This window comes from Sordaria macrospora, chromosome 1 (genome assembly GCF_033870435.1).
Source record: "Sordaria macrospora chromosome 1, complete sequence".
Taxonomy (NCBI): domain Eukaryota; kingdom Fungi; phylum Ascomycota; class Sordariomycetes; order Sordariales; family Sordariaceae; genus Sordaria; species Sordaria macrospora.
The window spans coordinates 6,792,107-6,813,525 of record NC_089371.1 but is presented as its reverse complement, the minus strand read 5'-3'; the positions used below and the strand labels follow the sequence as shown (position 1 = coordinate 6,813,525).

The window sequence follows — 21,419 nt, the reverse complement described above, 5'->3', positions numbered from 1 at the left end:
CATCGAATGCGGCTTATACGGCCGACGCCCGTCCATCCCAAAAGTTCGTTCCAACTCGCAGACGATGGCGTTATGGAAGAGGTACATCATGGTTCCCACGGGGCTCGCACGCCTAGACTCGCGCTGCTCCCTTAATAACGCCGGTACTACGCGGGTTCCTGTCGACCTGATGCAAGCCCCGATGAGCAACGGGGCTTGTTCAGTGAAAGGTCTGTTGGCGTCCCAATCTAGAGAGAGTAGTAGTAGTTGTTAGCCGGTGTGATTAGAGGACTCAGAAGGGCAGGGAAACTCACCGTGACTGAAGCTAATGTAACTGAAGGTAGGTTAGCTTGTGATCAAAGTCAATGCATCTGAAGACTACCAGAAAAGTTGCATACTTACGGGGGTCTTGAAGTTCCTTGGTAGCGAGCATAATACCTGTTGCGTGACATGTTGTGAATGAATTCCTGTAGCGCTGAAGTATTTTCACCTTTGTGATCCTACGACTACTCTCCTCTCGAGGCTCAAACACCAAAGTTACGGGGCGGACTGGAACGTGAAAGTAGGGAAGCGCAAGACAGGGAAGGAAAGCTTAAATAGGAGCTTAGAAGACATCAATGACCTATGTACCCATTTCTCTTGTATCTATCGCGACCAGTCATCAGTGACTCAGTCTGGATGAAGAACAGGAGGTTTTGATTGTTATTGTGTGTTTGGCGTTGAGAGACCAGATTGTGGCATTTTCACCTGACGAACTCTGGGGCAACAACTTTTGTTTCCGTTCGAGTCCTGGTCATCATGACCACCGATCCCATTTGTTATCGTGAGTCTTGTCCAGCATGTTTGCTTGACGGAGTCAAAGTGGTGTCAGAGCTCATGTCGTCTATTCTGATGTGGTGGCCTAGAGGTATCCAACCACCAGGTTGACGAAGGCGTACATGGCTCATTCTGTCCCAGGAGCTGAATGAAAAACAAAAACGTTCTCCATGTTGGGTCCAGGCAATCCGCCAGCCACACTCTCGCAGCCGCCAGCCGGCATTTGAGATGCGCACCTTCCTTCTTGCCTCCCAAACTTGCACACTCCCCCTCCGCGCCCGTGCCTTCCCGCATTTCATTTCATCCCATCCCATCCCGCCTCAGCCCTCAAGCCCCAAGCCCTATGCCCTAGGCACCAGGCACCACCTGCAGACCCGTAGGGCACCTTATAAGGACCCTTAATCGACTGCTCTACCACAACAGGAGCCCAAAAAGACTGTGTCTATATGGCGCAGCGGTTCCTTTGATGAAAACATTGCCGGGTGCGTGGTATCCCGTGGTACAGTGCGCCTTCCTACGGGTCACCCGCATCCGACGACACTATCCAAGCCGCGGACCTCGTGTGCTCCTCCTGACCCCGTCATATCGTCTTCCTACGCCCGATGCTCAAATCTATGAAGTGCTGCTCTTGTTGAAAATCCCCTTAAAGAAACTAGAACTCTGCGGCCTAGGCTGGCGCTGCAATCCTGGAGGTGGTGCCGGCCGCAGCGGCGGTGACGTCGGCGTTGAGTTCCTCGGTAATCCTCCAGCTACACTGACTTGACTATTACTGACAGTGGTGCTGCTTCCGCCGCCACCAAGACTTGATCCGCTATTGCTGTTGGTGTTGAGGAGAGGCCTGCTCCCCTGATTCCGGATGACGTGGTACGGTTGGTAGTACTGTGACTGCCCTTCGTTTGTGTAAACGATGTACCCGGCAATAGGGGGCCCAACCTGTGTTGGTACTGTTGGGTTGTATGCCCCTGGTTGTGATTGCGGCTGCGGCTGCTGCTGCTGCGGGATTTGTGGCTGAGGCAGAGTAGTTGACGATACAACCTCAGGAGCATTCTGGGGATTATGAGAATGGGGTGGTGGGGCATATGCCTGATACATGTTGCCATAGTTTGCAACCATGCCCGCTGCAGAAGCTTGCTGGCCCCATGAACTGCCATCATACGAAGACATATCACTGTACGCCATATACTGACCGTTTTCTGTTTGTGCCGCCATGGAAGAGAGCGCTTGGTTGTATGCTGCCCACTGCTGGAATGCCTGTTGTGCTTGTTCATTCTCAGACACCGTGGCTAACCCTGGAGCTGCTACAGTGCTAGGCAGCTGCTGTCTTTGGAACGTGGGCGTTGTTGGGGCTTGCGGGATCTGATCATTGGGCTCGGCCGAAGAGAAGGTCGGATGGGTTGGCTCTGACATCTGCCGCCCTGCTGATGCTAGCTTCACAATGGCAGCATCTGGGTCGTATGGTCGCTGCTGCTGTGGTTGCTGAGGTTGCGCTTCCTCTGATTGACCGTGGTGACCATCACCTGCGGACTCCCGTCGCTTGTCGCCGGCTTGCCAAGTGACTCTACGAGAGAATCCACGGGAAATCTGAGCGTCAGATCTGTCATGAACATGGACTTCGTACGAGTCCTCGGCAGTCATCTCGAAGGAGTCCGCGTTTGACTTGAGATCATCTCCTCCGTGCTCGGAATGCGCCATGTCCGTTTCATTCGAGGTTTCGTTCTCAAAACGAACCCGTCCATTTGTTGGCTCCTCTTGGTCTTCTTCGTCACTGTCTTCTTCTGGTTCGTCATCCTCATCTTCTGAATCCTCATCCGAGTCTTGGTTCGGATTTTTCGTGCCGTCGTCATAGCTTAGACCTTGCGGAGCCGCCATGGCAGCTCGCACAACTCCAGCTACCTCAGTGTTTCCAGAATCCATGGCGGACTTGAGCGCCAACATGATCTTTGAGACATGGTTAATCAGAACTTTGAGGCAAGATGTTTGGTCTTCTGCGAGTGCCACTTTCAGTGCGTTCGTTCCATTGTTAGAGAAGTGCATAACATCTGCACCATTCTTCAGCAGGAACCGGACGACACTCCGATCTCCTTCCTTCGCCGCAACAATGAGAGCGGTCTCGCCATCCTGGTTGGTCGCGTTAATGTCGGCTCCGGCATTCAAAAGCTTCCGAAGGGGATCCGTGCCAAAGATCTGCTCCACTGCATTGATCAGAGGAGTAGAGTTGTCCTCTCCACCGTGGACGTTGACATTTGCTTTCTCATCAACGAGCAAATCCAAAATTTCTGAATTGCCGTACATTGCCGCTGCGAGAATTGGAGGTGCGTCTGGCCCACCGCCAAGGTCTGGATCTGCGTTGTGTTCAAGAAGCAACGAGACAATTTCCTTCCAGCCAGCCTCGGTTGCTGCTTGCAAAGCTGTTCCTTCAGGAAATTTCTCACTTTTCGTGAACGCGTTTACATCCGCACCTCTGTTGAGAAGTTCCTTGACGATGTCGTAATGGCCTTCCAAAGCTGCTGTCTGGAGGGCCCATCCATCTGGCGAATTCACGTCAGCGTCTGCGTCTAGTAGGAGTCGCAGTATGTCTAATCTCCCATCGTATGCTGCGGCTGTGAGTGCATTTCCGTACCTGGCGTATAGCTGTTAGCGGTGAACAATAATTGAGAGACCGTGTGGGGCTACTTACTCTTCCCCAGTAGCATTGGGGTCAGCAGCAAATGTGTCGAGAAGAATGGTGACGGTACTGAGCTTTTGGTTATCGGTGGCCTCATATAACGATTGACTTAGTTTCTCTTTCGAGACAGTCCCGTCTGAATACTCCCACAGAATCCCGAGACTTTTGTCCTTGTTTTCCGTACTAACAGCTGCCTGATAGAAGGCCTCATCGCAGTTCAGCCCACGACAACTCTTGAGAATCACAGGTACGATGTCCCATTTTCCGTGAGCTGCTGCAGAGTCGAGGGCCTTTTGGAACCACTCGTTACTGTGCTCAAACCCGAGGAGTTTGTTGAAAGCCGTTAGTCTCCCAGCTCTAGCGGCCGCAACCATGGCTTTGCTGTAGTCTTCGGGCGGAATCTTATCCTTGAACTGCTCTATCAAGCAATCAAGCATGGATATATCTGTCATTTCAGCCGCCTGTTCAAGTGGAGGCTGAGTCTCCCAGGACTGAGTAGTTGGCAAAACGCCTTTCTGTACCAGCAGCTCCACTGCTTTGAAGTTTCCTGAAGCAATAGCTGCATTGATGACGAGACCGGTGTACTCGGAGTAAGCATTTGGGTTGGCTCCCCGGCTGATGAGTTTGTCCATCACATTTACATGGCCAATTCCCGCAGCCATATGTAGGGCTGTATCTTCAAAACGACTTTGGGTGAGGTCGATCACTGCGTTTCGATTCAACAGTTCCTCAACGGTATTCGTACGGCCAAAGTACGCTGCAAGATGAAGCTGGATTTGGCTGAATATTAGTCATACGCTTTCCCCAGCACAACAAAGGAGTGGACGTACCGGTGTGTTTTGGAGCGAATCGTACGTGTGCATTTCATGCTCATGCCCGTTGTTCCACAGCGCAACAACAAGTCGACTAAACCCGAGAGAGGAAGCAACATGCAGAGCAGTGAGAGACTTGCTGGCCCAGCCTTCAAGTTTTCCTGTCATGCGAATGTACTCAGTAAGCCAGCGGCGTCTGATTGACGAATCGGTTGTCCAGAATTCTTCATCCTGGCTAAGGTCGTCGGCAAACTCTGGAGTCGATTTGCTTCCGTGGTGAAGCCAATGCTTGACAGGATATTTTAGTGCTCGATCCCGAATTTCGTCGGCTTCCGGATCGAGATTTGCGCCTGCCTCCTCCCACTCCTCCGAGTCGTAATCAGAAAAGTCGGTTGTCGAATCGTCATCATCATCATCGTCATCATCCATCCCACCAATCTCAGAAATTGCATCCTCACCGGGGTCATTGTCCTCGCCCTGAGTTTCGCTACCCGGGTATTGATCATCCCCTCCATCCACACCATTCCCTTCTCCATCTCGTTCATGAGTTCCATCTTCTCCGACATGGTCTGCCACGGTTCCGTTTTCGGCAGCAAGGTCCACTCGTTCGGGGAAGTCAAAGGCTTCTTTCAGGTGTGTAAGTGACCTAAGAGCTAGAATGCCGTGCTGCCACTCAATCTCATCTTGATCCATTCCCAAAAGCTGTAACTTATTGTCCTCAAGATGCTTCTTCACGGCCGCATTCATGAAAGTCACAGTCTGCTTAACAACTGATAAGAACGGTTTGCACTTCTCGACCAGGCCCTGAACCTCTGTCCGTGAGAGCCCTGCAAGTACAGCAAGCTCTTCCTCAGTCGGATCTTCGAACGTCAATAGGAGAGTTCGTAGCAGCTCCTTGATTCTTTCACCGGCTTCCCCATTGGAGCTGAAGATTTCGTTCCATTTGTCCTTCAGAAGGTCGCTGAGGTCTTTGGGTGTGGTCTCGAGGATGAAGCGAATCTTGACGTGGCTTTCTGTTTCAGGAAGCTCTGCAAGCTGGACGCAGGTAAGATCAATCCAGTGCATGTTGGTTGCCCGCCTACCAATCAAGCTGCTGGCGTAGTAAGCCAGCGCCTTATTGTACTTCTTCTGTTTTTCCAGATCCTTGATCTTGCCCTTGGCATGTAGTTGTAGGTCTTTCTGAACCTGGTTTACGTATTTCACGTCTCGGAGGTTTACCAGACGTACACGCGGAGTGGTCAAGGCCTGTTCAATAGTCTTGAATTCCCTGCTTGTGAGCAACCACCGCGTGGAAACAGGGTAGCCTTCGCCCTCATCTTTGACGAGCCTGTAAGTTGAAAGTTCAGCATTGAGGTAGTGCATCAGCTTTGTTGTCGATTCAGACTCAGGCTGCAGAACATGAAGATTGTTGATGACAATGTAGATTCGGCGGCCTGCAAACTCATCGGAAAGCATGTTGAGCAAACATTGCCACAAGTTATCGACGGTTGGTTGGGATTGAGCTTTGTCTTTCGAGTTTTTCTTGACAAAGACGCTTGCGTGAGCAGCAAGTGCATTCTGTTGGTTGATGAGCTGGCTTAGAAGAGATCTAAGCACATCTTCAGCTGTGGAGTAATCCGCGACGGGTTCGCAGAAGAAGTATGCCAGAAGAATACCGTCTTGACCAGAATTTCCCCGCTTTTCCTGGAGGGCTTCGATGTCACTGAGTACGGCCAGGGTCGCGCCTGTCTTTCCTCTTCCTTCTGGGCCTCGAACCCACAAGTAGTCCACAAGCGATTCGCTCTTCGGTGCCTCTTGTTCAGCCACCTGGGTCTTGATGATGTTGACCCATTCGGCATACTCGGGAATGCCGGTTATCCATGTAGATCCAGATACGGCTCTTCCCAGATCCCTCCTCTTGCGGTGAACCGATGCACCGTCCAGAGCGTCGAGAATCCCCTTGAGTGCTGTCAAGTCCAAGCCGCGGGCCGAATTAAGGCGGTTTTTGGCCGTGAGGTAGGCACCGCTAATGGCATTCTTGAGCTTGTCACGAAGGACCTGGGACCAGATCTCGTCCTTTGGGCCGTTGAATTTGAGCAAGTTGCGATGGTGGCGTGCTAGACCTAGTTTTTCATAGCCATCAAGCGTTGCTGACTCTTCAGTGACAAAGTCTTTGTATTCCTTGGGAAAGACGATGTTGGCCAATCTGGGCAGGTGTGCCATTTCGGCGAAGTTGGTTGGTTGCTCTTCGTAAAAGCATATGACGTGGATCTTGTGGGTGAGCTTGGTGATCAAGGTCGCAAACTCTTCTCGGATAGATTTGAGATAACTGTTTCCCGGGGTCAGGTCTTCTAACAGCTTCGAAGCTACTGCACCAAAGCCAGTCCTTTCGGCGAGACGGGAGAACATGACGGCGGCAGAAGCGATATCAGCACCCTTGAAGGGGGTCCCGAAGAAAATGGTGGCGGAAATGGCTTCAAACATGAAGGGATACTCCCCACGGTGCCTGTCAGCAAGAGCTACTGCCTTTGCGATGACCAGGCCTCCCATGCTATGTCCGATGAACACAATCGGTCGGGTTTTGCAGTTCTGTGGAAAGGTATTGTAAGTAGGGAGCTGCAAGCGTGGAGACGTGAGTACCAACCTTTCTCAAGTTATTCAAGCTTATTACAAGAAAACGGGCAATGTTGTCCATGAACTGCTTGACCTTGTAGTCGCCGGTCCAGGCCGACTCGTACATGTAGAGCAAAACGCGAGCCTTGGGGAAGTCCTTGATGATGCCGCCATCTTTGTCGGTAGTCCAGTTGAACTTTGACTTTTCATTTTCTGACTCCCAGCTTTTCTCGGGGTGGGCGCCTAGGCCAGGAACCAGGACGATGTCAATATTGCAATCGTCGGATGCATTTTCTGGATAGAGCTGCTTGATGCCCTGTGAAACATTGTCGTAGCTCTTTGCTTTCCGTGCCTTCTGTGTAGGAGCGCGGTGTACCGACTGGCCACGGCCGGGAGCTCTCTGGGTGACGGTGCGATTGAGTGACATGACGAAAGGTTGTTGGTGGTCAGTCCATGCACCCCTGGTGAGCATGAGACATTGGTGGAAGACTATCTATGGGAGAAGCGAAGTGGCAATCATGGGAGAGGGTTCATTATATCGAACTTCATTCTGGGCCAGCCTCGTGCGGCTGGATATCCGAAGGAGCTTAATCGACCATTCGCTTCTGGTTGAGTAATCTCCAGGTTGCATCGCATAATCTGAGGGTGGCCAAAATGGCGCCGACCTCGTTTTGAGACTAGCTAGTCATTTTTGGTTGTCCCAATCTGGAACGACGAGGCTCTGGAATGCTGGTGCCTAGAAGCGAAGATATGGAGGGCTGTATGTAGATACTTCAACCTTGAGGGCCGAGGCGCGACGGATGTGATTATTTGGGTAGCATCGTGATGGGCGTCAGAGACACCATGGATCAGCTTCCTATAAGGCTGTGCAAAAGAAACGAGAAATTGAAGGTGGCTCAAAACGGGCTTGAAGACAAAATATGAGGGATCGATACTCACAGGTGGGAAGAGGGGAGATCTGTGTGAGAGCGAAAGGTGAAATTTTCTCATCACGCAATTTCCGTGGATGATTGAAGTTGGGCAGTCACATCCTCAGGCTCTTTGAGGTTGTACTTGCTATCAAGTACGAATGCAGGTGTTGACCAATGTCGCGAAACTTTCGGCAGGCACTGCTGTTTGCTTCATTCCAGTTCCCGTCGCCCCTCATTCAACACTTCTTGGCCTACGGATCCGTGTCTGACTCTTTCTACAATAGCCCTTATATCTACGGACTCAACCCTCATGGAATAGTTTCCTTTCTTGTGCCCTTCTATTCTACAACACTGATGTCACGACAGGACGCTGCACCTAGGAAACCAACAGCAAAAATTCTCTATTAATGGACTTCCCCCTTCTCCTCAAGATGATGATTTGAACAAGGCCAAGGCTCCTCAGTCCACGTTATAAGACACCCTCGAAGTTCCCTTACTCCTCGAAATCTTCTTCACCGTCGTCTTCCCGCACAAATCCGTGGTATCAACATGCGTCCCGCCGCACGGATACACCTCGGCGCCCGCAATCTTGACCACCCTGAACTTCTCCCCCGGCGGCGCCAAGCTCCGGTCGGGAATAAGCCTCTCCAGCCCGTTCTTCCTGAAATCCTCCTCGTCCCAGAAATCCACCTCGACCGGCATCGCCTTGTCAATGTACTCGTCCACCTTCTGCTGGATCGGCTCCTTCCATTTCCCTTCAATCGAGCCCTGAAACTCGCATCCTGCAATGTCTGGGAAATGCGAGGCCTTCAGCTCGTCGAACCCGGGAATCTCCTTCTCGAGCAAGTGCCGGACCGCAGCGCCTAGGACGTGACCCGCCGTGTGTAGGCGGGAGTACAAGAGACGTTTGTCGATGTCGATGGATTGTTCGATTGTGTCGCCTACTTGGAACTTGTTGGCAGAGGAGGAAGAGTCGAAGCGACCAAAATGGAGGACCTGTCCGTCGTTCACGGCGTCCATCCGAACCATGCTCACGCGGAAGACACTGTCATTGCACTTGGTCATGACGCCTTCATCAGAGGGTTGACCGCCTCCTTGTGGGTGAAAGATGGTCTTCTCGGCCACTATGGCGAACTCATCATCTGAGCTTTTCGACTCATCGTCCTTGCCTTTCTTGAAGAGAAGCTTGTTGGCTTCTTCCAAGGCAGAAAAGGGCTTGATTGCCGAGACTACAGTTGAGAGCTTGTAGAGCTTGGCGTTGTGGTGAAAAGCCAGGTATGTTCGCGCGGCGGTGCTGCCCTGTGCGAAGTGTTAGTGCTCAGTCAGCGCTATCATTTCCATGATGAATTTGACACTGACCATTTTTCAATTCTGGACTGTTATTGCTTTTCAACTCTTCTTTTGTCAGACACGAAAGATTGTGATCAAGAGTTGGAATCGATTGATTTTATTCACTCAAGCTTCCACCAGCTTCCTTCTATGATCCCTTTAAATATTGACAGTGCCATGTGCCGGGAAACCGATTGGGGGGGGGGGACAAATCTCACTGGCACAGCGTTGCAACGTCCTGTGGATGACAATAAACCCGGGCTGCTTTCTCCACTACTGGCCGCTCGTTGCCGTGGACACGGATGGCCCCTAAAGATCATGACAGTATCAAAACATTCCCAATGGGGCATCTACACAACCTGTACGCCAAGCGGCGAGAAGGACATGGAATAAAGTCTGATTCTCTGATCGATAGCCAACACTAAACAACCAGCAACCCCCCATCACTCCCCCCCACAGCCCCCGTCGCATTCCCGTCCCTGAGCAACCACATATACCCCTCCACCACATCCTCCACCCGTCCCTCCCATCCCGTCAACACCTTTTCTCTAACACCCTTCATCATCTCCTCCCTCGCCTCCTCCCCAAACTATCGCTCCATAACCCCGTATCGACAAACCCAGCCCTGACCACATTCACCCTCACGGGCTTCATCTCCAGCGCCAACGCCTTAGTGAGGCTGATCAACCCGCCGGCGAAGTAACTGAGCAACGCACAACCAGGTGAGGGCTTTTTGGCTAGGGTGCCGGAGGTGAGGGTTAGGGAAGAGGTAGTGGATGCGGGGAGGTGTTGCAGAGAAACCTTGGCGAGGAGGAGCGGGAGGGTGAGGCGGAAGTGGGTTGCTGTTGAAATGGTGGAGGGGGTTAGACCACTTGGGGAAGAAAGGGGGTGGACGGAAAGGGGGTCGGCGGCTGTGAGGATTACGTGGTTGACCTTTTTGGGGTTCGGGTTTGAGATTCCAGATTCGGAGCAGGAGGAGTGTAAAGTGGGTGTGGTAACGAAAAGGTGGTGGAGTTTTTGTTCGAGGGCTGTGTCCGAGTCTGTGTCTGCCTCTGCCTCTGCCTCTGCCTCTGCCTCTGCCCCAGAGTGCTGCGAGGAGGATGAAGAAGAAGCAGAAAGATCAACGGCGATCCTCTGGACCTTGGAATCAAACTCTGGGTAAAGTTCGCGAAGACGGTCGATGGTGGCGTCGATTATGGATTGAGAGGAGGCGATGGTGACGAAGGCTCCGGATTCCAGAGAGGCTTCGGCGACGCCGGCGCCTAGGCCGGAAGAAACGCCGATGACGAGGACGTGCTTGTTGAGGAGCTTTTGGTACGTTGTCGGGGGCATTTTATAGTAGCTTTGAAGTCGGGTGAGCTGGAAGACACTAGACATGGATGTGTCTTGAGCGACGTGACTGGAAGTGATGTTTCTCCACGTTCGTAAGGACGGAGTTGTGATGGCTCCAGATAATATACACATGGGATTTACGGTCCGCGGAATACCGTCGTGGTGGCTCTTGGGCATGTTTATGACGATGACAGTAGTCAAGAGAGTTTAAATCCGATAACTTACTCTACTTGCCCATGATGCTCTTATCCCCGATCAATGGTGGTGCAATTGGTGATCTTTGGGTCGTAACGCCCGATGAATCAAATCGGGTTTCTTTGTCGACGACCAAAAGGCAAGGTAACACTAACAGCTTTGCAGCTTACTTCGGCGGCAGCTTGTCTGTGATTGATTACTGATCATATAACCATTGATTACTTTTTGCGGATCATGACGCAATGGCCGGCCGACAAGAAGGGGAGAGAGATGTGCTTGCGTGTGGTATGGCTCAGGGTCTGTGATTCCCGTTTCGCTTTCTGCTTCTATTACTGTAGCTTCCTCCACGTTTGAAAGTTAAATCCCTGGTATTATACAACTTTCCCCACGTAGGTATTGACTTATTGCAAAAAGTTCTTGATAGCTCCTCCCACATTCTTCACGTCCAACAAGAACGTGTCATGACCAAACATGCTCTGCTCTTCGTTCAGCTCGTAATGCGCCACGTTCCGGTTTCCGGTCAACCTCAGCGCATCGGCAATCTCGCGCTGCTGCCATGCCGGGAACAGGATATCGCTGGCCACACCCATGACCAGCGCCGGGTGGTCCCGCAAGGCAGACAAACCCTGGATCAAATCCTCGGGTGGCTTGTTGGACGAGTCTGACCGGGCGGCCGACTTGCTATCGGGCTGTACCTCGCCTGCAGACTCGACTTGCTCCTCGTAGGGCTTGTCCGGCAGCGTCAAACTGCAGGACGCGTTTCCATTCGATGCGTACACTCCCTTTTTGATCGACTCCAACCGCTCAGCCCGTCTGACGGCCGCCGCCTTTTGGCATGATTGACCAAGATCGAAGAGATCCATGGCCTTGCTGACGTACAGCAAACTGTTGGGGTCGTAGGTCAGGCAGAACTTTTCTCCCGCGTGGTCCAGGTAGGTCTCGATAAGGAAGTCCGGGCAAAGAGCGGGTGGCTTGCTGGGATCTGCCCTCCTACGGCCGAATCTCAGCTCCCACTCCGGACCTGACCGGTACGTGACGGTCGCAATCTCGCGCGCCAACTTCATGCCAGCGTGTGGAGGGACGTTGTCATAGTAGAATCCTCGGTTCCAGTTGGGGTCCATCATGAGGACTTGTCGCTGTGTGTGACGCATCGCAATGCTGTATGGGTGACTCCGGGCGCAGCCACTGATGGAGACGATCCGTCCAACACGTTCGGGGAATAGCACGCCGGCAGCGAGCGATTGCATGCCGCCCATACTGGACCCTACACTAGCGTACAGCTTGTTGACTCCCAGGTTGTCCAACAGACGGAACTGGGCCCGCACCATATCCTCCAGCGTAAGTATGGGGAACCTGGTGGCATACCGCTGGCCATCGGCCGGGTCGATGCTACTCGGTCCCGTTGAGCCGTAGCAGCCGCCGATGACATTCGTGCAAATTATGTGGTATTTGTCGGTGTCGAGGGACAGGCCGGGCCCGATGAACTTCTCCCACCATCCGGGCTGGGGGTTGGCTGGCGTCGAGTGGGCGTGGGATGAGGCTGAAAGACCCGTGTGTAATAAGATAACGTTGGACTTGTCGGCGTTCATCTCGCCCCACGATTCGTAGGCCATGTCGAACTCGGGGAGCATGCCACCCCAGTCGAGAAGTAGGGGATCGTCGCAATGGAAGGTCTGTGTGGCACCGGCAACATAGGATGGCTCAGGGCCGCTCGAGTCGGAGCGCTTCTTGAGGGTTTCGGACCGGGTTTCGAGGGCGTCAAGGCATGGGAAGGCCATAGCTGGGTTGGAAGCACCGCTACGCCGGGGCGCCTGTTCGTGTAGGCATCGTTGCTGTTGTGGTTGAGGTCGAGATAACCGCAGTCCAGCTACCACACCAGTTCTGGACGATTGTGACGTCGCGGAGTTGGAAGATGCGTGGGACAAGGCTGCCGAAGCCCTCCGCAGTGACGCGGCGATCTGTTTCTGTGACCGCATGGTGATGATCTGTCTTTAATCAGGAGGACGTTGCTACCGCCGGTAGACAAAGGCAGACACGAAGAGGAACAAATGTTGTAGCGCGAAGGTGACGGGATGATCAATGTTTGTAATTTTACCTTACAAAGGTGAGTCTCAAAACTGCGAACCCGGAGCTCATGGTGGGGAGGGAATGGAGCTTGGTAATCCCAGTTGCCCAGTTCGGGGGCCAAGACGAAATTGAATTGGATGCCCTCGAATCCGGGGAATCATAAAAGAGGTTGCGGCAAATCCACAGGCCCTCGCTTAACCCCATTCTGCCTTCATCACGATCGGGATTTGGGACATTGTTGCAGTGTTCTGAGAAATCTCGACGGCGCTAATATAAGTCGTCATTTCACGTGCTGCCCGGGCGCGGGATGTTGCGACATTATGCACCCTCAGGGTGTGTTTAGAGTGATTGCCGGACCCCTGTGAGTCCACTGCACTGCGACCATCCGGAGGCCAGCGGGAAGTCCCCTGTCACGCCTGTCTGGCGCCAATGTGCCCCAAGACGGGACAATTGCGGGGTACAAGGGTGATGTCATGCCCCACATGACCGTCCAGCTGCTACAACACCGCACCGCGGTTGTCGGTTCTAATGCACCACGTCGACTAACAACAACCCTTCACGGATTCCAGAACCTTGACGGTCTGTCGTTCTTGGCGTAGGCTTCCATTCACCGTTTATCGTTAGTTGGACATTCACCACCGCAATCCTAGTGCTATCTTGTTGTCTTCCATCTGTTGCCTAGTCACTTGACTGTTATTGTGCTCCGATATCTTGCCGCCCTTTCAGGTTATCACATTCGAGGTTCCCAAAAACGTTAAATAGTCAACAGCCCCGAACACTCTTCGAGGCCATGGAATTTCTGTCCTCCATATTCAAAACACTCGCCCTAAACATGGTCAACCCGCCGAGTGCGGATGACTCCGCGCCCAAAGAGCAAGATGTAATCGATCGTACCGCAAACCCTTACCAACCTACCGCCATGGAGGTAATCTTCGTGAGGGCGATGCTGGAAAGGGCTCTTCAACTGCCACCTGAGATTATTAACAGTGTCATCGATCATGCCGAGTACTGGCCCCATGCATCGACCCTCATCGACTACAGTAGTTGGCCCCAAACAGAAAGGGTTGTCCACGCGGGAGACCCCAACTCGGAGAACGTCTTCTTGGTGAGTCTGGGTACCCCCGTCCTGTTGGGTCTCGCCCCTTATACTAACCTGTTCATGCTTTGACAAACAGCTGCGCACGCTTCCCCTTGGTTTCGTCAAGCCGCCTTCTTCGTTCTTCAAACATGACCGCAACCGCGAAGCCCCGCTTGAGCCCATTCCTCGCGAGCCCAAAGAGTTCCCCGTCGACGCTTATCAGTCCCGCATATCCCCCACCCTCAGCCACCCATGCCGCAAAATCAAGTTCACCATCGTCTCCCACGACCAAGGCTGGGGCGGGCAAGGCCACCGCCGGACCTACAATCAGTCTTACACCTGGTTCGATGTCGGCCTCGAAAGGTGTCTCCAAACCAAGGACGGCATTGACCAGCCGACATTTGATCCGCAGACTCTCTCCACTCTTATTCCCAGAGTGCACGAGGTTGATCCCGAGGCTGAGGGCGATCGCCATCTGCAGGGACCGCACACTTTCGACTTTCCGCTCATTGCTGAGCCAGATACTATGATCCAGTGCAACGAGGTGGCTAATTCAACATACCACCAATACGAGGTAGAGTGGAAGTGGACCGACGACACGTCGAGCGCTGATTTTTTCGACACCGGCCATGGTTGTGAGGAGGGCATGCTGGAAAACCCCTTGCCCAAAATCGGCCGCGGCCAGGCCACCGGCGACGGAAAGTTCGTACGGGATTTGAAGCTCGGTGATGTGGTCACTGTCTGGGCCAAGGCGAGGTTCCCAGGTTGGGCCAACCATATCAAGCGCATCCAGGTGGATGTTTACTGGGTCGTTTGAGGTGGTGAGTATAGCCCTAGGCGCTCAGCTATACGTGGGTGGGGTGGAGTTTTCGGAGCGAGCATTGTCTCTCTTTTTTATTTTTTTCCCACATGCACGTTCTATTCCATACGCCATTCATTTCTCTCTCCTAAGGCACAGTGACAGGAAGTCCATGAAAGAGAAGGATCACAGAACAAGAAAGGAAAACAGAACACAAAGGGCCATGGTTCACGATAATCATGGGGATGGAATATCACAGGGGTTTTTGCTAAAGTGCTTTACAGTCAGGTTAGCATAGGCTTCATGGGCACCGATCAAAATCCATCGATGTTATAATATCTTGATGGAGCTTGGCTCTTCATATACCTCTGCACCATAAATGTTTCTACAATGGTATAGTTCTACTGGGAAAGTATTCGAACTAGATCTTGTTGGAGGCGACGTGTTGATTCTCAGGTTTATTAAAGTAAACCAAACGACACCTTGGAGGGAGCTCAGGGTGAGTTTGAACGTTTTAGTGTCTGGAAAGGGTCAGATTTACCTCATTTTCTGTAGGATGAACCACAATAATGAGAATTATGATAATGGGGGATTGTCTATGTGATTCAGCTAATCTGCTGAAGAAAATCGCAGGCTATGTATGTAGCTGGTGATGGCAAGGGTGTACAAAATGTGACTGTGCCTGTCATCTGTGTGACGAGATACAGATGATATTTCCTTTTGGTGTCCGTTTTTCCTGCTGATGATATCTTTAGACAAATCTGTGATGACAGGAAACTTCAAACCACAGACACACAGAACAACAAGGTAAGGGAAAAAAAGATTTTGGAAGATTTTGATATTTTTTACCATTTTTTTCTTGCGTTTTTTATGATTGCTTTTTGACTAGGTACTTTTATCTTATGCTTTCTCCTTCGTCTTCGTCGTTCGTCTTCTTTATTCTTTTTACATGTTCGCATTGCAAAGCTGACCCAGAAACCGAAAGCCAGAAACCAAACCAGACCAGACCAGTATAACCCAATGAACCATAACCATCCATCCATCCCCAGATTTGCTTGTATCAATTCAACCAATCATCCCTTTCTTTAATGTAAAATAAGAAAAAACACACAACCCCCTGTGCCACACTCCCTTTCCATGATCTAATCAAACTTTATGCGACGGTCTTGGTCGTTCGCTTCTAGTATACTCTGGTATCAAATGTGAAACCAAACAAGTGTGCGTAGGGAAAGAAAAAGAAACAATGAAATAACCCGAAAACTTGCTATATCCTCTTCCCCTTTCTCTTCGTAGCCGTTCGATGCCCTCCTTTTTTTTTCTGTTCGCTTTTTTCCGTATGCAAGCGACGTCTCCCCCCAGTTCCCTGCTTCCCGAGTTCCGAATGGGTGAATTGCTGACAGCATCCTTTATGAAGTATGAAGGAAGGATGGCGAGCCCGAGCTTCAGAATCGGTCTGGTCTCCGAGAGACTCCGCGCCATTTCGATGCAGTCAACATGTCCCACCGGAAGTAGGTCCCTAAAAATAACGGGCAGGAAGCCCCTCGTCTTGAGGGGTGAGTTTTGCGGTAAAATAAATGAAACTTTCCGAGGAAGAGGGAAGAGAGGGAGAGATGGTGTTGAGCGAGGAAAGGGAAGGAAAAAGTCCCCCAGATAAAGCAATGATATCATTCAGGCCGGTCAATGATGCGTCGACAAACAAACAAAAGAAGCCACAGCATGATCCCAAATGAAGTTTTGAACCCTGTGCTATAACCTTTAAGCTTTCCGCCTGCCCGCCATGTTTAAGAGAGACGCTCCTCTGTAAATGCGTTCGAATGTGTGAAATGCAGTGTATATGGCCCAAGCCAACCGATACCAACGATGACAGGAATGACATTAAAAAGGGCCAAGCATGGCCGAACAGACCCTCCCTATCCGAACCAAGTTCATCGGTCCGTCTTAGGACTGTAAATGATGCAACCTAGTCGTTTCGCTTTTATGAAATGAAATAAAGACGCTTAATGCTGATGTATCCGCCAGTTTGGAAGACTGTAGGTAGATGACCCGTTTGTGGAAGACAACTGCCTGTCGGAAGAGCCTGCCAGTCTCCAGTGGTGTTGTGAATTTCCAAGGGTGGTCGGAGCGGCGACCATCCATAAGAGGCTCCATAGCTGAGCTTAGTCGTTGACCAGCAGCAACATGAAAATGACGAGGAGGTCGATCTTCCACCAAGCAGCATGTGCCATCCGAGCTTATGTTTATAATCCTGAACCAGATGTCCAATATAGGGCCTAAACTTCCGATGGACGAACCCAGACAAGGATACGTATCCAAGAAAGCCATCGTCCCAGATTTCGAATGCTCGGATGCAACACGCGGCTAATCTTCGTCCGACAGAATGGAACGGAGGATCATCCCAATTCACTATGCCGCGCACGTTGATTGATCAACCGCCTCTTCGCTCCCCGTCATTTTTGGGTAACTGTTCGCTTTGGGCAAAAGTGTTCGCCACATGTTTCAAATCAGCCATGCCCTTCTTCCGAGGCTTAGACTTTTGCCAGTCACTGAGCCCCTCATTCTGACCCTTGTTCCCGTTCCGCATGTGTCCATTGCCCCTGGAAGTTCCATTACTTCGCTGATCTAGAACTGGTGAGCGGGTCACAGAGTCAGGTTTTGCTGCAGGACCTGCTGGTGGAGATTTCACCGGAGATGTCTTGTGTCCTGATCTCCAGTTATCGGAACGTTCTGAGCGAGTCTGGCCGTGTGCAGGCTCATGGGCTGGCGTGGAAACAGGCAGTGAGGATTCATATTTTCGCGTGAGGGTGGGCGATGGCGTTCGCGCCTCATATACCGGTGAGAGATGCTGCAAATCTTGAGCGACGCCAAAGCTACCAGCAGCAAGCTCAAGTGGCGCTATCCCGTTCTGCTGTTGGCGAGCTATGGGTCTCATACGATCACCATTCGGAGGAGACAATCCAGGCGACGCAGTGGTATCGTTAGCCATAGGCGCGTATGGAATGCCAGGATGGAAACTGTTGGCCATTGCGATGCGCTGTTGGAATGATGCGTCCCCCATGTTCTTGGATGGAGACCGGGTAGCTGTAGTACTATTTACAATTACCGGCCGGTCCGGGAACTGAGCTGGGTTGTGTCCAGTAGCAGTGGGTAAGTGAAAGTTGGCCGGGTCGGCCCACCCGCCATTGTAGAATCCTTGGTGGATATAGAGAGGATTCTCATAAGGCGCATCTTCCGGTACCGCAGGCTCTGCGACTGGTGGTGGTTGGCGAGAGACACTGGCAGCAGGTTTGGTTTTGCCCATCGAGCCGTTGACAATGAGGGGCCCACGACTGGGAGCGAGCTTGCCATTGGTTTGCGAAACAGGCGCTGACGGCGCAAAACCATTCCCAGCCGATGGAGTCCTGCTGTGGCCTAAAGGCGAGGGAGACCGCGAGGTGCGCTTCATTCTTCTATCAAGGACCGACTGAGGCAGCTGGTCACTCGATAGTCGGTGGCGAGTCTCATTGCCGAGCGTCAGTTCACCGAGGGAGGGTATGATGCCGTGAGTACCGTTCGTGACGGGGCTAGAGCCTCCATGCATGAAATAGTGGTTGTATCGCGAACCATCATCCTCAGGCGGAGAATCGGTCACACTGTTGGCTGACGCAAGATCGATATCCGAATCTATCGCTTCGTCTGGCATGTAATGGGGCATTGCCATTCGCGGGAATGGGATGGGAATTCCAACTGAAGGCTGACTCGTCCCGAGATAACCCGTCATGTTCTGACTAGAGGCCGTAGGGGTCCTTGCTGCTGGCTGGGATTGCGACCTGAGCGTACCGCTACCAGAAGAAGCACCAGACTCATTAGCCGCAGAATTACGATGAAGGCTTCGCCTATACTCGGACCCTCCACCAGCTGTTGCAGCTGCCGTCACAGGGGAAGACGGATATGTCTGTAGTGCGGGGTGGTAATAGGGATGATTCTGCAACGGGAATGCGTACCCGTAGAGTAGTTGTTCAGGCCGCACTGGAGGACTTGTTGGAAGATTGTCAAAAGAGTTCGTCCGAGACCTATCGGTATTCTGCGAGCCGCCTGTTCTCGTCCTATTAGCATGGGCGAGCAACTGCTGTTGATTGATCTGTTGTGATTGTGCAAACAACTGATACCGGATATTATCTTGTTGCTGCTGGTGCTGCTGTTGCTGTTGAGCCAATGCGTTGAGCTGGGATGCGTAAACCTCCGCAGGTATCCCATGTTGGTGATACCATTGCAGAAACTCTGGAGCACCCATCGGCCCTGGAACTCCAGCCTGCACATAAGTTGAATTAGGATCGTGTGCTACGCTCGATGAGCCCCGGCGACCGGAGTTCCCGTTCCCGTTCCGATTGAACTGTCGAGCGTTTCGAAAGCCGCCGTTCCGAGGGTTACGACTCGAGTGCGTCTGCGAAGAGCTTCTAACCAAGATTGGTCTTGATGTACTCGCTGGCTTCTGGAAGATTGTCCTTTCCTCCTCCTTCGGGAAGACATATTGCTCACAGCATTCCTCGAATTTGCCGTCGGCAATCAGTTCAAATGCCCGACGTAGCTCCATATGGAGACCCCGGAAAGACGTGTCGTCGGCTGTGTTTCCAAGATTGCGCATGGTGTTGAACGGCTCCTCCACGCAGAGCATGTTGTTAACCCCAATATGCCAGCGTTTCTCAACCTTACTCAGTAGCTTGCCGGTTCGTATTGACAATGCGTACTTGTCGTAGTCGAACTCGTGTGCGTAAAATCGGAAGAATTTGAAGAGAAGAACCGCCAGGCTATCCTCGTTCTTGTCCCCAAACCCACGCAACTTGTCGATGTCATCAGCAAAATCACTCTTTGTCCCATCTGGCCTGAGAAGCTTCAGGTTGTCTTTTTGGTGAAGCGCTGGGAGAACTGGAGGGTCTCGTAGTTGTAGAAATGCAATAGTCAAGCATATCCATGTATACGAGCTGAGCGTGCCACCAAATGCTGTAAAAAGGTAAGCGAATGCATGACAAAGAACGGACACAGGGCGACTGACCAGCATCATTTATTATCCTCCTCCTTGTCCAATACTTGATGATCATGGCCAAAGGCCGCACACGTTCGTCGATTTCGACATACGTACGCACCATCCTGGTATTCTCCAGTGCCAACGTATTGTTGACATTCATATCACAAGCTAGTTGTAGTTCGGGATCCCATATCTTAACGATTGGTACTTTTGCTGATGAGACACAAACGACCTTCTCCATGCCATCTGTAAGGACTGAATCAGTACTTGAACCGCAGACACGTTGTTCCAAGGAAAGCGGGAAGACATACGTTTATGAAGCAACTCAGCAATCATGCAGACGCTCTCCAATTCTTTCCATGGAGTTGTGATGCAGATATCAACTACCAAATGTCAGCACTCGGACTCAGCCATATAGCGCGTAAGGGTGGACCAACCGTCAGAGTCGTCAGAACACAGCAGGTTGCCTGAGGATCCGAAAAGGTGTACCTGAATGTCGTGCCCAGGCCACTCGTCATTGAGTATCTTTTCCAGCTTTTTGACCAGCGTTTTCCTCTTACGCTCCACCTCTGGAGTCGGTATTAGGCTGTCATAAAGCTCGCGCAGGGTCGTTGTGAGCTTCGCCTCATGGTCCTCTGATAACCTGCTCTTAATCTTGTCGGGATCAACGGGGTCCAGTCTATCCGCTCCGATACTGTATGGCATTCGTCGTCTAGAGAATGGAATGGCGGTCTCGAAGCGACAGCCCCCTAGCCTGGGAGGCAGCGGCCGAAGTGATGGAACGTTACCATTCGTCTCCGAATACGCAGAACGGGGCGAATGGTTTTGTGTGGCGCCAGGGGATGGATCACGGGACTCGAAGGAGAATTTCCTAGCATGTTGGTGAGGCGTGGATGGCACCGAGCTCGTTACTGTAGCTGGAAGGTGATTCATCTGGTCGGTTGGGAGCGGCGGTCGGGCAGCTAGGCCGTGCGGGCCGTTCTGATCTGGTTGTTTCTTTCCCGACATCTTGACCGACATTTCCTTTGCGGATGTTATAAGCGCACGTTCGGCGTTTTCTGTGTGCTTGACTGGCCTATTCCCATGACAGCTCAGAACGCTGAGCTTCCCCTGCAAGCCGTCCGTGGTCGACACCTTGGAAGATGATTGCGACCGCGCGGCAGGCTGAGATTGCGTCAATGAAATCGCAGTCGGCAATTGCAAGTTGTTCGCACCACTACCGCCTCCTCGACTAGAAGACACAAGCTTGCTGTAGGACTGGAGCCTGTCCTGAGAGATGCTCAAGTGCTGCGGGAGCAAAATCGGCAAGAGCTCGAGATGAGAGGGAAAGTATGCGACGGCAGACTCAGGGCCGTAAATCGAGGTCGTCTTCGATAGCGCAGGTTCGGCGGGTAGACGCGTCCACAGGTTCGCTTGATAATGATGCTTGAGTTCAGCCGCTGTCGGCTGGGCGTCCATCAAAGGTTGTGATCGGGATATGCTCTCGGTGCGATTCCGGCCTGCGGTTCAGATCTGGTGGTTGAACGGGCGCGGTGGGCACACTGCTTCTGATATGTAGAAGGCACGCTGATAAATGTACAGTCGTTATGCGCTTTGCTCGTTTACTAAGGCAACGCGGTTAAAGGTTATGTACTCTTGGTAGGCGCAATATGCACACTTGTAAGAGACGCTTCGTCTATTTCCCAACGACCAACTGGTACCTGGTACGTTATTGCTCGCCGTCAATGCTTTAGCGCGGTCTTCAAAATCGCTTCCAGAGCACGAGTTTCAAGTTTGCAAGCACACGTCCCTGTCTGAAGGTTGAAATGTCCCACGACAACTAACCGTCCACTGTGGCGAATC

The 21,419-nt window shown here is 52.0% G+C and overlaps 5 protein-coding genes across 5 annotated transcripts; 1 reads left to right on the top strand and 4 right to left on the bottom strand.

The window, feature by feature from the left end:
* Positions 1–558: 558 nt before the first annotated feature.
* SMAC4_01228 (uncharacterized protein) lies at positions 559–7,336 on the bottom strand (the record flags this gene model as incomplete). The annotated part of the gene is made up of 4 exons (XM_003352345.2): positions 559–3,415; positions 3,473–4,230; positions 4,291–6,840; positions 6,896–7,336. 4 exons carry the CDS (start codon positions 7,334–7,336, stop codon positions 1,408–1,410), a joined length of 5,757 nt encoding a protein of 1,918 aa, XP_003352393.2. The 3' UTR covers positions 559–1,407.
* An 898-nt stretch (positions 7,337–8,234) lies between these two features.
* SMAC4_01229 (uncharacterized protein) lies at positions 8,235–10,436 on the bottom strand (the record flags this gene model as incomplete). The annotated part of the gene is made up of 2 exons (XM_003352346.1): positions 8,235–9,074; positions 9,744–10,436. The coding sequence occupies 2 exons, from the start codon at positions 10,434–10,436 to the stop codon at positions 8,235–8,237; spliced, it is 1,533 nt and encodes a 510-aa protein (XP_003352394.1).
* A 490-nt stretch (positions 10,437–10,926) lies between these two features.
* SMAC4_01230 (uncharacterized protein) lies at positions 10,927–12,818 on the bottom strand. Its single transcript, XM_003352347.2, has one exon. It carries the CDS (start codon positions 12,605–12,607, stop codon positions 11,033–11,035), a length of 1,575 nt encoding a protein of 524 aa, XP_003352395.1. The 5' UTR covers positions 12,608–12,818; the 3' UTR covers positions 10,927–11,032.
* A 139-nt stretch (positions 12,819–12,957) lies between these two features.
* On the top strand, positions 12,958–15,206 carry SMAC4_01231 (uncharacterized protein). The gene is made up of 2 exons (XM_003352348.3): positions 12,958–13,803; positions 13,874–15,206. The coding sequence occupies exons 1-2, from the start codon at positions 13,489–13,491 to the stop codon at positions 14,591–14,593; spliced, it is 1,035 nt and encodes a 344-aa protein (XP_003352396.2). The 5' UTR covers positions 12,958–13,488; the 3' UTR covers positions 14,594–15,206.
* Positions 15,207–15,417: 211 nt separating this feature from the next.
* Positions 15,418–21,035, bottom strand: SMAC4_01232 (uncharacterized protein; the record flags this gene model as incomplete). The annotated part of the gene is made up of 4 exons (XM_066089556.1): positions 15,418–19,552; positions 19,605–19,823; positions 19,889–19,960; positions 20,015–21,035. 4 exons carry the CDS (start codon positions 21,033–21,035, stop codon positions 17,001–17,003), a joined length of 3,864 nt encoding a protein of 1,287 aa, XP_065945821.1. The 3' UTR covers positions 15,418–17,000.
* Between the last annotated feature and the right edge of the window lie 384 nt (positions 21,036–21,419).